This window comes from Odocoileus virginianus, chromosome 6 (assembly GCF_023699985.2).
Source record: "Odocoileus virginianus isolate 20LAN1187 ecotype Illinois chromosome 6, Ovbor_1.2, whole genome shotgun sequence".
Taxonomy (NCBI): Eukaryota; Metazoa; Chordata; class Mammalia; order Artiodactyla; family Cervidae; genus Odocoileus; species Odocoileus virginianus.
The window spans coordinates 75,579,342-75,595,799 of record NC_069679.1 but is presented as its reverse complement, the minus strand read 5'-3'; the positions used below and the strand labels follow the sequence as shown (position 1 = coordinate 75,595,799).

Genomic DNA, 16,458 nt, shown 5'->3' with positions numbered 1-16,458 from the left:
TACGTATACATTTCTGTAGCAGCATGTAACTATAATATGTAGCTACAGTACATAGTTACATTCTTTCCCTGTAGTGGTATGTAGCTAACAAATGAAACACCTTGATTTTCCTACAGTTTGAATAGAAAAAATAGGATGTGTGGTAAACAATCACAGTATTCTTGCTTGGAGAAGCCCCATGGACAGAGGAGCTTGGCGGACTACAGTCTAGGGGGTCACAAAGAGTCGGACACAAATGAGCAACTAAGCACGGCACAGTTCAGATTTATTTCATGTTTTGCAATTACTTTATGTCAATCAGAATAGAAAACAGTGTTAGTAACAATCAAGTTGAGAAAGGATGGTGGTGACTATGCTGTCACTAAACAGAACTACTGTTAGCCAGAATGCTAAAGTGCTTTCGAACGAAGCTATTCACTGTACATAGAAACCACTATGGTCTTAGGTTAATCATTTACATTTTTTTCTTTTGCATGCTTGTGAGCCAAGCAGACTCAGTGGTACTATCTTAAATGGTCTAAGATAAAATTTTGTTACTCTGCTTAGGGAAAAGATTAGGTTCATCATCAAACATTAATATTCTTGGTATGAAAGCTAAATTGAGGCACTGTTCTTTCTCTCACTGGGAAAAACAAAAAAGGATTCTTTTGAATATTTATTCAGGTGTAAGGAACTGGAGAGGGTATAGTGGTTTTTAGGATTAAGAAGTGTGCCTGGGAAGAGAAAGAGAAGTTAGAAGTCTATGAAAGGGGAGAGGAATCGGAGTCATTCAAGCAACAAAAGGTATTTTTATTTCCTGTGAGCAGTCCGGTCATGCATTTCATTTTGTAAAAGTCTGGTGGTACCGCATAGAAGGCCTTGTAGACAAACCTCAGACTGTCTGTCAGTATCCAAGGTCTGTGATACTTCTATAAGCCACGCTATTTTAACAGGTAAAAACAAATCCAAAAAGATACTTAAAAATTTTTCTTCTCTGATGCCAAAAAGGAATGATTACTGCTCCCACTTTTTCATAAAACATTTTCTTTGAAAAACTTGTAATTTAAATCCTTTTTCTATGTTTTGGAGATGTATGCTAGTATTTTTTAAAAAGTGAATGAACCTTCTGCCAGTTTTCCATCCTAGGACTGTCTTCTGGGGGCAGGGCTGTTGAAGCCACTTTGAAATGTGAGCATTTCAGGGGCACTTTGTCTTCCTGATGCTGGGAGTTTAGCCTAAGGACTTGGCTCCAGGTAGTAACTTTCTGTTTGTCACAAAGATATGAAAAGTTTTAATTTCTTTTGGATACAGACAGTTAACATGTCAAGAATGGATCATATCTGCCTGGCTATATAAAAGGGTGAGAGGTCCTTGTCTCAGCAATCTCTTTAGTGACCTGCCTGTAATGTGCATCGCAGTCTGATTTAATGCTGATTCAATAATTATCTGGGATTATCTGAGTTGGCAGGTGATTTTACTTTGTTATGTTTTCCCAATGTGTTCTAAAACCAGATGAAGTACTAGAATTTATCAGGAAGTCTTATAGTTACCCAGAAGGAGAGCTATTGCTATCTTTGTTTTAACAAGGGGCAAAGTTGAAACATAAATAAAGGGAGGGCGCTGTGAGTCAGTGGCAGAACTAGGAATGGAGCAGCAGTTCAAACTCTGATTCTGAATGAAGAGGAGAAAGAAAACACAGAAATGCCTCATTTATTCCCCCATATAATTTAGTTTGATTTTCACGTGAAGTGAACCAGCTTGCCCTACAGGTCAATGGAATATACTGCTGCGTCGTTTTCTAGGGTGGTCGCCCGTGGAGCATAATCCTGTAATCGCGCTTCTCGCACAAAGTCAGACAAGGTCAAGGAGTCAGACTTAGCTCCACTATGGCCTTTTCTCTCTAAAAATAAGCCAATGTTGTCTCTGTAGGGACGGCGGATGGAGCGTGTGAATAATGGCTCTTCAATTCCCAGCAGCTTCCTGGTATGCCGAGAAATTACCTGTAATGCAAGGATAGTTTTTTAATGGGAATTTCCTGAAAACACAACTAAAAATCGAGTTAAGTTTTACTTAGTTTCATAGACCTCTTGAATGTCAACCCCTCAAGCTAATTCTATGAGGAAATAAAACAGTGAATACACTGAAAGGCTTCCCACCCTGGCATTATCAAAACACATTTCTTAAGAGAAACATCACATGATTTATCTTTCTAAAAGTACCACTTAAAGATATTTCTAGGCCCTTGGATCAAATAGGCACAGATGGGTTCATTTCTTTTTTTTTTTTGGCTGAGCAATCTGACCAATGATATGAGCAGATAATATGTTCAGATTAGGAGCCATGACTTTCTCTAGGAAGGTTAACAAATAACTTGTCTATAAGGGGCTCAGTTAATAATCAACTAAGAAAAAAGTAATTACTCAAACAGTTATTCAATGCACTGGACTGGAAATAAATCTCAAACACTAAAAAGCAGACATGAAAATCCCAGTTAAAATTTATTAGTGCTTATACTTGTGCATTTTTTTTAAATACTTTTGCCAGAATTTTCAACGTCTCTAAAATGTAATTTGTATTCACTGAGTACCATGCCACTTGATATGCTCGATTAAACTGTCATTACACTTTCAAAGTCTAGTTTTAATTGTAGATCTGCTATAACATTGCTATTTGAATTCATATTCTGCCTCTGGGTGAGAATGTATACAGTCCATGAGACTGCTGCTAGAACACAGTCAGAGGAGTACGTGGAATGAATTTTCATTTGTTTAAAAATACTGGCCATAGTCACAAGGCTGTAAAATTCACACCACAGATATTTCTAAGCCTGATGCAAAACTTCCCATAAAGCGCATTTTAGATAAGTAAGATAACTTTCTTCTCAAATCTTACTTAAATTGGAGTTGTTCAGACTCTAGGGATGGTTGTAGGTAAAAGACAGAGTCTATATCATTGCCTTGGCATTCCCAGTGGGAATACTAATTGAGGTCTGTAGTCACTGAGATTTCAAGATTCAAAAGACAAACACAGAGGAGTTCCTTAAGCTGAGTTCCAATTAAACATGGAAGAAATGGAGAAATAGGAAATCGTCATTAGAATAACAGCAATAACTGATGCAGGGAAGATATATTGATGAATGCTAAAATTATCAGGCAAAGCTTTAAGGCGAAACAGGTAATCTGCATAGCCTCAAACTAGCTCCCCCAGTATGTTTGATACTGTGGTATTTACTCTAGGTCTGTGCTGTGCTGTGCTTAGTCGCTCAGTTGTGTCCCACTCTGCGACCCCATGGACTATAGTCCACCAGGCTCCTCGGTCCATGGGGATTCTCCAGGTAAGCATACTGGAGTGGGTTGCCATGCCCTCCTCCAGGGGATCTTCCCAACCCAGGGATTGAACCCAGGTCTCCCACATTGCCTGCAGATTCTTCACTCCGTCCAGGAGGGGGAGCTTAATTCTCCTCCCTTTGACTGTGGGCTGGACTCAGTAACTCACTTTTGATGAAGAGAATATGAAAGAGAAACACAGTAACTGTGGTGAAGAAATTTGCAGACACCACCTTAACCCAGTGATCAAAGTTAACATCTCCAATAACAGACCATGTCAATGCCATGTACTACCTGCTATGATTAAATGATATCATCATCTATGTGATGGTTTCCCCACAAAATATAATTTCATGGGAAACGTGAGACAAACTGAGGGAAATCTACAAAATACCAGGCTACTACTCTTCAAAGTGTCAAGGTCATGAAAGACAAAGAAGAAAGATCAAGAAATTGTCCTATATTGGAGAAGACCAAGGAAAACAGGACAGCTAAATGCAATCTCCAACTGGATCTTGGAATGAGAAAAGGACATCAGTGGGAGAACTGTAGAAGTCTGCATAAAGTCCATAGTTTGTTTAATAGTTCTGTGCTGGTGTTAACTTCTTAGTTTTGATAAAGGTATCCTGATTACATAAGATGTGAACATTAGGGGAAACAGGGTTAAGGTACATGGGAACTCTGTACTATCTTTGCAACTGTTCTGTAAAACTAAAATTACTTGAAAATTAAAAAAAAATTTTTTTCATTTAGTGACAATTGCTGACATGTTGTTTGTGACATGAGTTGTGCTATTTAAGCAGCTTGCAACAAGGCAGGTGTAGTAAAATTGCTGAGATATTATAAAGCTGATAAGGCTCTACTTTGAAATATACAATCAGGCATATAAAAGGAATGTGCAATTCATCTGTTCTTCTTCAAATATTTGTCACAGAGTTATCTGTTATCTTTTGTTCACTTGGAGTGAACAGTTAAAAATATTTTGAGAAATATTTTAAGACAGAAAGCTAAAGTAAACGCAGTGCTATCTTGTCTATTAATAGCTTGTCCCTAGAATAAGTAGGGACAAAAAAAAGGACAATATAGAAATATTTTCTCCTTTTTACCAAACGAGTGCATCACTACAAATGGGAAACACAGAAGAGCAGTTCTCAGAGCGCTCTTGGCCAGGGAAGAATAATAATTAGTGCTTCTTTTCCTCTGCACTCCTCCCAGTCTAACCTACACAATTAGCTCTTCTCTGGTCATCTCAGTATGTCCTAGGAAGGACAAAGGGAAAGGTGAGTTAATTCTGTAGAGGAAGAATGAGTAGTTGCAAAATTATGAAAGTAAAGGGAAGTTGAAGGGAACAGAAATTGGCCATGAATTAACTGCAAGGCTTATAAATGGGGCTCCCCTGGTGGCTCAGATGGTAAAGCATCTGCCTGCAATGTGGGAGACCTGGGTTCGATCCCTGGGTCAGGAAGATCCCCTGGGGAAGGAGATGGCAACCCACTCCAGTATTCTTGTCTGGAGAATTCCATGGACAGAGGAGCCTAGCAGGCTATAATCCATGGGGTGGCAAAGAGTTGGACACGACTGAGCGACTTCACTTCACTTATAAATGGGAAACACAGTTTACATGTGATCCAATTTCTTAGCAGCCATGTCCAAAATTCTGTACACTCAAGCAACCTGTCCTGACTCCTCCCAATCTCTAAAGCCTGTGAACAATGATAATTGAGAGTTGGCATGAAAAAGATAACTACACTGCTTAAGTGTTGTTATGAGATAAAATTATGGGTGTACTGTACTAGTGCGATAATTACAATGGTGGGGTGACAAACGCTTAGTATATCAGTAAGGAAGATACCTGTGGTATGCTTAAGGTCACGTTTGATCTCTAAAAAGTTACCTGTATCATAGTGTATAATTAGCTTTTTTTATGTGGACCTGTCAAGCAAAGCTTATCTAACATACCTGTATGAATATCTTGATCTTTGTTACCCTAGTAATTTCAAGGAGAGGCCATATTTGTCTACTGACTTTGATAGTAAGTATTCCAAAGTTATTCAAACTTCTTGGAATATAAGGAGAGACTACTGGGTTCATCGTTTACTTTTGAGGATTTCAGAAGATATTTAAGACCTCTTGCTTCTTGCAAGACTAGAAAAAGCATAATTAGAATTTTTATTATTCACATGTACTTTTGGAATGAAAATGTCAAGAAAAGCAAAATGACTTGGCAGACTCAACACTTTCTCATGATGAAAAGTTGAAGTTTTTGGTATTTAAATGTTTTAGGAATTTATATTACAAGCTACTGTACTAGTACATTTTTGCAAAACTTCTGCAAAAACTTTTGCATTTCTGTTCCTTATTTTTATTTAGAAAACTGAGTACATTATATACATAAGTAGAAATTAGAGCTCATTAGAGCTCATAAAAATGGTTGTATTATCTTTGAACATAAAAAGGATAAGATATTTACCTGGTAGTACTTGGTAGCTACATGAAAGCATGATCGTAATTAATCAATCAACTTATTACCAAAAAAATTTGTAATAAGTTGTCCTTTCTATATTATGTATATGTGGGTTCATAGTTACAAAATTATTCATTTAAAGACGCAATATTAAAAAAAGAGGCAATATAGTGGTTTAAATAGAGCATGGATTGGGATATTACACAGAATATATTTGAATCCTGGCTCTTATTATCTGAATGATTTTGTGTAAGTTGCTTCACCTGTCTGGTCTCAGTTTTCTCTTCTGTAAATGGGGATTAAATGAAGTAATAGATGTATGGTGTCCAACATACAGTAAAAACTCAGGGAGGATAGCTATTGATTGAGTACAAGAGACTAAATGTTCACTTAGGACTATGTATTTAACTATTTAAAGGATTTCTTTATATCTTGTTGTCAGAAAAATGACTTATGTATTAACAAGGATAATTTTCTTACTTTCTAAATCATATGACTTATGGAATTATATAGTTCTAAGGACTGATCAAGAGTTACCTATGGGGAAACTCCTTGGCAGCCCAGTGGTTATTACTCTGTGCTACTGCTAATGAGAACTCAGGTTTAACCCTTGGCCAGGGAACTCAGATCCTGCAAGCCATGTGGTGTGGCCAAAAAATAAATAAAACTCACCAAACTCCCCTTGGGTGGGGAAAAAGAAAAGAAAAAAGGAGCCACATAGTGAACAAATTCCAGGGCCTACCCGAGACCTGAGGAATCAAAAGCTCTGGAGCCTGAAACCCAGGAATCTTTTTTTTTTTTAATCTCATTTGATTCCAAAGCCTATCCAAGACTGAGAACCACTGAGGCAGAGCATTTATGGGCAAAAGTGTAAATGAATGAAACCACTGGTATCAACATGGGAGGTATTCAAGCAAAGGTTAGAAATGAGATTATGTATGGGAAGTTTTGTACACTACAAAACACTGTACATGGAGGGTACTGTTATGCAAAGATAATCATGGACTGTTGGTGCTGGAGAGATCTTAGGAAACTGAGGTCCAGAGAGGTTAATGTAACTTGTTTCAAAGTTAGGGAGTAGAGCGAGCAGAATGCATTTTTTTTTTTTTTTTTAAGTGACATGGGTGTTAGAGACATAAAACGCAGGACAGCTTTGGAGGTGAAGCTACCATGGGCTGGGAAGATCGGGAAAACCTTCCGGGGGAGATGAGAATTGACTGGGGTCATGAAGGATGACTAAGATTCACAGCAGTCATGCAGGGGGAGGGGGAACTGAGCAAAGATGTATTAATAGGAGGAAGAATGCATCAGACAGGTTTTCGAGGGTGTGAGCTTGACCTGTGAGGCTGGAGCAGGAGATTCATGGTGGTGGGAGAACACTTGTGGAGGGTCCTGAATCCTAAGCTAAGGAGTTGTGTGTGTGCTTAGTCGCTTCAGTCTTGTCTGACTCTTTGCGATCCACGGACTGTATCTAGCCAGGCTCCTCTGTTCATGGGCATTCTCCAGGCAAGACTACTGGAGTGGATTGCCAAGCCCTCCTCCGGGGGAATCTTACCAACCCAGGGATTGAACCCAGGTCTCGCCTTGCTGGAGGATTCTTCACCATGTGAGCCTCAAGGGAAGCCCACCACTGTGAAGCTAAGGAGCTGAGACTATCTAAAGACGGCTTCTGAAGAGAACACTGTGTAAATGGTTGGAAAGTGACAGTCTAAAATCAGGGCCCTTGAATCCAAAGGGCCTATGCTGTGCTACGTTGCTTCAGTTATGTCCAACTCTATTGTGACCCTATCGTGAGCCCACCAGGCTCCTCTGTCCATGGGCTTCTTCAGGCAAGATTCCTGGACTGGATTGCCATGCCCTCCTCCAGGGGATCTTCCCAACCCAGGGACTGAACCCATGTCTCTTATGTCTTGTGTATTGACAGGAGGTTTCTTTACCACTAGCACCACCTGGAAAACCCCCAAAGGGCCTATAGACAGAAGCTAAAAGCAGGCTACTGGAATGTTGTGTATATTCTAGCAAAGGTCTGATAAATGTCTGAACAAGTAGGAATGGAGAAAACCAGATGCTATAGAGGAGAGAGAGTTCTTAGGATCTTTGTGGGGAATCAAAGGAAAGAGTGGAAGCAACCACTTTGAGCCTGGGGGACTGGGAGTATGATAACACCACTGGCAGAAATCAAAGGCCAGGTTGGAATAAAAGGAGGTTGGTTTGAGATAGATGGTAGTACTGCTGCAGTGCTCTATCAGGAAACCATACACAACTCACCTTCATGTCCTCAAAATCTGTTATCCCCATCTGAGGGAGGTTTGAGCAGTTTACATGTATGAGTTTTCGGCCACTGATGAAGTTTGTGGTAAAACACTCCTGTCAGTACAATGAGAACATCACTCAAAAGATGGATGGCAAATACAGGAAGAAAAAGCAAGAAAGAGAAAGGGAGGAGGGAAGGAAGAAAAGAGGCAAGGAGGGAGGAATAAACAAATCAAGTTTGTCGCTAGTGCTATACTGAGAAGAAATAATTTTAATACTCCTAATAATCCTACATATTTTACACTCTTGATTAAATTTCATACTGCTGCTTATTATTTTTTTTGGTATGATACAACCAGTGCTTCTTTCCTACCTGAACTACATTTTTAAGTACAGAAGTACCAAAGATTTCAGATCTTGTGTTGTTTGTAGTAGCGTAAGAACATAGTTGGCAGTGCAATAAGAAGATTCACTCCATTTTAAAAAGAAAACTAGTCTTGGTTAATTGGCTATAAACATTAGTACGGGTGGGTGATCACAATACCATATAATACATTTGGGGTAGACACTAACAATACAAGTTCAAGTTAAGGGAGCTTCTAATAAAAACAAAGTATCAAAAAGTCTACCTCAGGGACTTCCCTGGTAGTCCATCAAGTGGTTGGTAGTGGGAGATGGATGCAGGTTCCATCCCTGGTCAGGGAGCTGGGATCTCACATGCCACGGAGCAGTTAACAAGCTCATGAGCTGCAACGAAGACCCAGTGCAGCTAAAAAATAATTATTTTTTAAGTTTAAAAAAAAACCCAAACCAAAAAAATCTACCACGGATGAAATCTTTTTAGAAATACAGATTTCTATGAAAAGAAGCCTACATAAATTAGTCTTTATTCAAGGATTGTAGAAAAGTATAATCACCGTGATGAATAGGAAAAACAAATGTGAACTTGCCCTCATCTCCCAATATACAAATATATGTATATATCAGTGGAAAGGCCAAAATTAAAATCCAAGTTACCTCTACCATCATCCATGCCTGTCTTACACTTCTTCCAGTGAAGATACAAAATCTCAGGTAAGGATAGAGGAATAAGAAGTAAAGGAATGAGAGTATGTAACACACACACACAAATGTTATTTTTGTGTACCTTGTATTGAGGGAAGCCTAGCTGGCAAATCCACTTGGCAACTTTTTCTGGGCTCCATTGAAGATACTCAAATTGTAGATCAGAATTTTTTTCTGGCTGGGTGTCTCTATCTTTATGTACCAGTTTCATTGACTCTAGGGACAGATCTTGCTTTTCACCAGAGGACTCTTTTAAATCCCTCTGAGACTCAGAGAAAAAGGAGAAGAATTCATAATTGGTATCAGAAAGCTGGAACAGATTTTGGAGTTCTTTAGAAAACTCATAATCTGTATTCACTGAGTCTACTTCACTTATTGGAAGAGGCTCTAATACATAGTCTTTTGAAACTTTAGTTTCTTTTATTAACAACTTTCCTATTGGATAGTCAGAGTACTCAGGCTCATCCCTGTCAACAGAATGTTTAAATTTGATTGCTTCTGGCCTATCTTCCTTGGCAAATTCTACAGGTGTCTCTCTTCTAAGTAGTTGTCTGGTTTTATCCAATAACTCTAAATTTATCTCCCTAGTTGGCTCTGTTTGTGTCTTCTCTTGCACCTCTGGTTTGATCTTCTGTGGTGGCACTTGACCTGTTTCTTCAATTTTCTCTGGTTCTTTCTTTGAAAACTCTGTTTTAGTTTGTTCTGGGGGCTCTGGACCTTTCTTCTCAGTTGACTTTCTTAGTGTCTCCTCTGATCTGAACTTCCGTGATGGTGTTACATCTGTCTCCTCGGTTGACTTTTTCTGCTTATCTTTTTGATCTGCTGGTTTGATGTACTCTGGTGGCTCTAGAACTCTCTCTGCAGTTGACTTACTTTGTGTCTCCTCCTGAATTTCCAGTGTGGTCTTTCCTGATGGCTCTGTAACTGCTTCCTCAATTGGTCTTCTTGATTTTTCCTCAGAAAACTCTGATTCGATCACTTCTAGTGGCTCTGGAGTTTTTTCTTGTGTTTCCTCAGTAGCCATACTTGGTTTCTCTTCTGGAAACTCTGGTTTGGCCTGCTCAGGTGACTCTGTCCTTTTCTCTGTAGGTGACTTACTTTGTATTTCCTCTGGATTCTCTGATGTGGTCACCTTTGGTGGCTGTTGATCTGCCTCTTCAATTGATTTTCTTGGTTTCTTACCTGGAGGTTCTGGTTTGGTTGGCTCTGTAGGTTCTAGACCTGTCTTTTCATATTGCTCTCTGAGTGGCTCCTCTGGAACCTCTGGTTTGCTCTCTTTTATGGGTACATCCTCAGGAACATCCGGTTTGGTTTCCTCCTCTGGTTCCTCATGCTTTCTGTCCACAGGGATTTGCAATTCCTTGTAAAGCTCTCTTTCTATCTGTCCGAAAGTCTCTGATTTTACCTCTAAGGGAATCCCTAGCTCAACCTCCCTGAAAAGGTCTATCCTGAACTTGTGGGGAACCTCTTCCTCGGACGTCCAGGTTGGTTTTAGGTGCGGAGGCACATCTTTAGCACTCTCTGGTGTCTTCTCTTTGAAGGCCTCTTCCTCTGTCTCTGGCTGTGCATCTTGGTCAATCTCTACAGGAATCTCTGGGCCTGCCTCTGCCACGCTGCCTGGTTCGATGTCTTCGGTCACCTGAAGAAACTGAAGTTTCGGTCTCTCAGTCTTCAGGTTTTCATTTTCCTCAGAGGGGGAATCGTAATCCTCTGGGACTTCAGCCATGACGCAGATGAGCCGTCGCGCCCAGGCCGCCTAGCAACTCCAACTTCCGATAGCGTCTCTATGGAGACCACGACTTCCGGCCAGGTCTCAAGGACTCTTCCCCTCCCTGGGTTTTGTTTGTTCTTTCAAGCACTGACTAAAAATCTGCCATGGCTGACTGAACTGAACCCCCCTCCCCACCCCGCCCCCCGAGCCCGAGTGGCCAGCCTCAGCTAACCAGAGCTCCCGCGAGCGCGCGGGCGCCGGCGCGCTGCCCCTTCCGGCCCGCGGGCTCCGCTCGCTCTTCGCAGCGGAGCTCGGCCTTCGGCTGTTTCCGGAGCTCCCGGCGGCGGGCGGTAGAGGCGCTGCGGGCGCTGGCTGCAGATGTCGGACCCGCGGGCGGCTGAGGGGCCGGGCGTCTGGAGCCCCGCAGCCCGCCGAGGGCCGGCGCACGGCCTCGGGGACGGCCCGGGAGTGGAGGGGAGCCAGGCGGCCGCCTCAGGTACGCAAGGCCGGGCGCCGGCGGGTGCGTGCCGCCGGCTTCGGGGCCCGGCGCTTCGGCGCGAGGCTCGGGTGAGCTCCGTCCCGCGATGCCTGGAGGAGCGGACCGGCCTGGGGGGAACCCCTTCGCGCGCGGAGCCCCCGCCTCGGCTCCTTCCCGGGCAGCGATCCTCCTGTTCCCAGCATCCCCCATCCCGGCCGCTGCCATCCTCCGGGCTTGCTCTTTGCTCGAGATTATTTTCTACTTCTGTTTTCGAAATGCCTTAGTTCCTGCCCGCTTCCTTTCTTAGATCAGCCCCGATGGTAGTGATCGAGCTGCTGTGTCCCCGGCGACCCTTCAGCCTTCAGCACACGCCCGCCCATCACTCTTTGGCAGCTGACCCCCGACCCCGCCGCCCCGGCTGCCCCCGGGTTTCTGGCTCCCTGTCCAGATCCTCACCTCTGTCTCAGGTCTTCCACGCGCCTCTCCGCCCCGCATCCGAAGAGGCAGCCTCGCCTTCATCTGTCCAGAATCCCGTTTGCTCAAGCCTCCTTCCCCCCGCCACGCCCTGCATCTAGGCCCCCCGCACCTCACCTCGCATCCTTTTCTCTCCTTCAAGAGTGGGCGAGATGAAAAGCAGAGTTGGGAGTTATGTAGGCTCTGGGGTCTCTTTGAATGAACATAGCGGCCAAGTAGGAACGTTGGCGACCTCCCTTTTCTCCGGGACCCTCTTCTTGTTCAGGAGACTTATCTCGTTTCTACCCACGCTAATTTTCTCTGTGTGGATTGCTACACTGTCAGTGTTCGAAGGCGAAAGTGTCCCGCGATTGCACTTTTACCTTTCACGTCTCCTTATCTCTACACGGAATGCAACTGAAAAGATGCGCCTTTGAAATACAGAAGGGTAGGTGGAGAGAGAACTGATCTCCCCAAGTAGCAAGTATGAATTAACTTTCCAGTTCTGAAATTAAAATCGACCCCATATAGTACAGGTGGTGCCATAGTGCCTGGGTTGGAGGCTGAATCTTTCATTTACTTGGGCAAGTTACTTTTCTATTTGTTTCCTGCTCTATAAACTGAGGGCTCTGTAGTACCTGCCTGAGGGACTGCTGGGAGGATTGCATAGACCAGTGGGTATGAGGCACTTGGTGCCTAGCCCAGGGTATGCACAATTACTGGTGTTACCCATTACTGTGAGAATAAGGTCTGTGTAGCTTCCAGCGTGGTGACTTTCCTTGTCTTTTTCTTCTGTCCTAAATAGCTCCCCTGTCCTAATGGGCCAAAGTACTTGGGACACACACACACACACACACACACACACACACACAAAGTACTTGGGACACACACACACACCAACACCGCTTCCAGCGTGGTGACTTTCCTTGTCTTTTTCTTCCATCCTAAATAGCTCCCCTTTCCTAATGGGCCAAAGTACTTGGGACACACACACACACACACACACACCCCGACACCGCTTCCAGCGTGGTGACTACACACAGACACACACACACACACACCCCGACACACACACACACACACCCCGACACCGCTTTGAATCACCCAGCTTTTTCCTTTTCCTGTGACTTTATGTTCTCTTACTTTAAAAAGTTTAACAATTTTTGGCTTTTTCCTTCTTACGAACTCTGATGCTTTATAGTAAATCAGAAATTTTAAGCCTACTTTCTGAAAGATTGAGCAAATGAACACTCAGGATGTCTCATTAACATCTGTTCCTTGCATCTATCAATATTTATAAGTTAAGGCTTTTTTTTTTACTTCCTCTTTAGATCTGTGTGGCAAATATACCCAAGCATTTTAAATATAAAGGCCTTAAGAACAGTCCAGAAATATGTTGGAGGGTAGTGGGTTTGTCTCTGAGTGTCTCTTTCCCCAGCCCACCCCTTGTAATTGGTTCCTGCATTCACATTTTCCTCCCAGGACTTGATAGAAATACTTATGATTACTTCCTTCCTCTTGTCCTCAGAAAGCAGGGTGAGTGTTGTTTTCTTTTATGCTGCGTAGGGATTTGTTATTGTGGTGCAGAACAACCTCTTCCCCTTGAGGTAACATTTGTTGCTAATAAAATAGCTAATAAAATAATAGTAATGAGAGCTTACACTAATTGAATGCTTACTCTCTGCCAGAATGTGGAAAAAGACTTCCTTGTATTATCTGACTTAATCCTGTCAGCAGACATTTCCTCCCCATTTTACAGTACAAGCTACGGCTGAGAGAGGTTAACTTACTTGCCCAAGTTAGGTGTGGAGTTTTCACCATCTGTATGAAATTATTACTTTGTTTTGATGAAGTTCCCAATAGTTTATTTATTTTTTGGCCATTAATCAAGCATTGATATTCTCTGGCAGGTAATGGTCTTTGCCATCAAGGGGTTTTTAGTTTGGTAAGATGAGAGTGCCCGGGAAGGAAAATCAACAATTGAAAACTTCATATAATTGGGTGTCTTTTATTGCAGTTATTTATGTGTGTACCCCCAGGAAGTCAACTGGAGGGTGGAGATAGAGTCTGTCTTGTCTATTTCTCTCCTGGAGCCCTTGATGTTGTGTCCTAGGTGTTCTGGAAATGCTTGCCAGATTGTGAGATGAAGTCTCAACATACATAGAGATTTGAAGGAGCATCCAGTGCCTATCAAGAATATTCTTTAGGTTAAAGTAGTGGTTCTCAACCAGGAGAGGTTTTGCCTCTCCTAGGGGACATTTTGATTGTCACTTGGGTTGAGGAGGAGAGGAAGCACCATTATTGAGATTCTGAGACTCAGAAACTTCCCTCCGTTTTGTAAAGGAAAGAAGTAAAATATTAGTTGCTCGGTCATGTCCAACTCTCTGCGACCCCATGAACTATAGCCCACGAGGCTCCTCTGTTTGTGGAATGTTCTAGGCAAGAATACTGGAGTGGGTTGCCATTCCACTCTCCAGGGGATTTTTCCAACCCAGGTGTCAAACTGGGGCCTCCTGCTTTGCAGGCAGATTCTTTACTGGGTGAGCCACCGGGTAAACATCCTTCAATGTACAGGACTGCCCCCACCACAGAGAATTATCTGGCCCCAGGTGTCAGTAGTGCTGCTATCAAGAAATCTTGAATTAGAGTTAAGCTGGGTTTCCAAAGCAGTGTGGACAGCATGCATTTGCCTTAGCTCAGAGATCTGTAGGCTTGGGAGTAAACTCAACTCAAAAGCTGCTTCAAATAAGGAGTTTGATTGAATCCTTGTGCCACCTTCCTCTGGAAAATGATCCAATAAATAAGCAATAGAGTAACCAATAGAGACCTAAAAATGAAATCAAGAGGTTTCTGTCATCCTTTCTTAGAGGGAAAACTGCAGTAAGAAATGAGATTGGACATGCAGTTGTTATTGAATTAAGGGTTTAGATGTCTCCGTGTGTCTTATTCTTTCAAAGCAGGAATTTATAATTATCCAGAATAACTGTGACTTGTTTTTTAAAAGTATTCTCGATAGAGGCTACCTTTTCAGGGTCTTCATATTTGTCAGCTGAGGTTTTGGTTATGAAGTAAGAAAAATGTTGATGTTCTTCTGAACTAAACTCTCCAGTGGTCATAGTGGTCTTGTTGCTTTATGAACTCTAATTATTTTTAATAGTCTTTTATTTGGGGCACCTGGGTCCTTCAATTCCTAAGAGGAGAGAGTGAGCACTCTTTATAGCGTGAAACTCTGAGGCATACCTTACATCATGTAAGAATAGGTCTTTTCATTCTTTCATGGTTTGTTTGTTTTTTGTAGTTTAGGGAGCTTTGGGGAAAATAAAGGGCAGAGTCTGTTATAACCTTGAAGTCAGCAGTAGAACTTGGTCTGGTGTATATGACCCTGAGAACTAGCAACTCATGTAGACCGTCAAAGACTGCAAACAGGTCAGGTGAACTTGAATTTGTTTGTTATTGTTATGTAGGACTTAGAGCAGTGCAGTCTTTCTGCAGTTTTGGAAATGTTGCTTATCTGTGGCTATTTCGATTTCAATTAAAATGTTAAAATTGGTGGTTATTGTGTTGGATGGAGCAAAAGAGTGGATGTCCATGCCAAAGAGTTCCTATGGTTTTGGGGTTTCTATTGTAGTTTTATATCAAAAGAGTATAAATTTCTTCTGCCCGTGGTTCTTTCTTTCTTTTTTTTTTACAGCAGTTGTGTTTTTATGCTGCTGAGGTGGTCAGTTTGGTCCCGCATCAATTCTGTTTGTAACAGTGTGACCGAGGTTTGTAATCTGGATGACCGTGGAGTGTGACCCACTCCCAAGGACTGAGGAGAAACTGGATCACATGGATGTGGTCTCTGGATTCGGTTGGATTCTAAACTCAGCTGGTTTCTTTTCATTTAAGCTTCTTGAGTCTATAACCACGCTTCTTGAGTCTGTAACCACGTAATCTGCTTTTGGTTCCTCCGGAGTTGAATCTAAGAGGCTAGGCTTATCACCTCTTTGCCACCTGTTTAGTGAAGGGGAAGTCCTCTGAGACCGATTCTGAAGAACCCTGACCTGATATTCAAATACTTTAGAAGAAGCCGGCGTTTTGGTTCTCTTTGTAGAGAGAGTACAGAGTACACACTACATTTATTTTTTTAAATTTTTTTCCATTTATTTTTATTAGTTGGAGGCTAATTACTTTACAACATTGCAGTGGTTTTTGTCATACATAGACATGAATTAGCCATGGATTTACATGTATTCCCCATCCCGGTCCCCCCTCCCACCTCCCTCTCCACCCGATCCCTCTGGGTCTTCCCAGTGCACCAGGCCCGAGCACTTGTCTCATGCATCCAACCTGGGCTGGTGATCTGTTTCACCCTAGATAATATACATGTTTCGATGCTGTTCTCTTGAAACATCCCACCCTCGCCTTCTCCCACAGAGTCCAAAAGTCTGTTCTATACATCTGAGTCTCTTTTTCTATTTTGCGTATAGGGTTATCGTTACCATCTTTCTAAATTCCATATATATGTGTTAGTATACTGTAATGGTCTTTATCTTTCTGGCTTACTTCGCTCTGTATAATGGGCTCCAGTTTCATCCATCTCATTAGAACTGATTCAAATGAATTCTTTTTAATGGCTGAGTAATATTCCATGGCAGAGTACACACTGCATTTAAAGACTACATTTAAATCTGTGGCGTGACCAGAATGTCTAAAACCTCATTCTGGTAACATAGAAGGAAAGTGTGTT

At 42.1% G+C, this 16,458-nt stretch overlaps 2 protein-coding genes across 5 annotated transcripts in view; one reads left to right on the top strand and one right to left on the bottom strand.

Moving 5' to 3' along the window:
• Positions 1-244: 244 nt before the first annotated feature.
• On the bottom strand, positions 245-10,963 carry SAMD15 (sterile alpha motif domain containing 15). Of its 3 annotated transcripts, XR_002315929.2 has the most exons (4): positions 9,170-10,962; positions 8,038-8,136; positions 5,265-5,450; positions 1,892-1,979 (listed from the first exon to the last, which is right to left on the bottom strand). XR_002315929.2 is itself a non-coding variant. In XM_020904627.2 (3 exons), exons 1-3 carry the CDS (start codon positions 10,811-10,813, stop codon positions 1,743-1,745), a joined length of 1,980 nt encoding a protein of 659 aa, XP_020760286.2. In that variant the 5' UTR covers positions 10,814-10,960; the 3' UTR covers positions 245-1,742. The 3 variants fall into 3 exon arrangements, 2 of the variants coding, with proteins under 2 accessions (XP_020760286.2, XP_020760287.2); XM_020904627.2 differs by lacking the exon at positions 5,265-5,450 and having other exon boundaries at positions 245-1,979; positions 9,170-10,960; XM_020904628.2 differs by lacking the exons at positions 5,265-5,450; positions 8,038-8,136 and having other exon boundaries at positions 245-1,979; positions 9,170-10,963.
• Positions 10,964-11,075: 112 nt separating this feature from the next.
• Positions 11,076-16,458, top strand: part of TMED8 (transmembrane p24 trafficking protein family member 8) — a 34,581-nt gene continuing 29,198 nt past the window's right edge. For both annotated transcript variants that reach the window (XM_070469681.1, XM_070469680.1), the window contains exon 1: positions 11,076-11,294. In XM_070469681.1, the coding sequence (XP_070325782.1) occupies positions 11,177-11,294 (118 nt within the window). In that variant the 5' untranslated portion in view covers positions 11,076-11,176. The remainder of the gene's footprint in view (positions 11,295-16,458) is intronic.

Bases quoted from the DNA above. Each gene is read 5' to 3' on its own strand.
- SAMD15 (XM_020904627.2), bottom strand. From the start codon at position 10,813: ATGGCTGAAGTCCCAGAGGATTACGATTCCCCCTCTGAGGAAAATGAA. The intron at 8,137-9,169 runs GTACACAAAAAT...TTGTACTGACAG, and splicing joins TAGGCTTCCCTCAATACAAG to GAGTGTTTTACCACAAACTT. The intron at 1,980-8,037 runs GTGAGTTGTGTA...CTTGCATTACAG, and splicing joins CAGATTTTGAGGACATGAAG to GTAATTTCTCGGCATACCAG.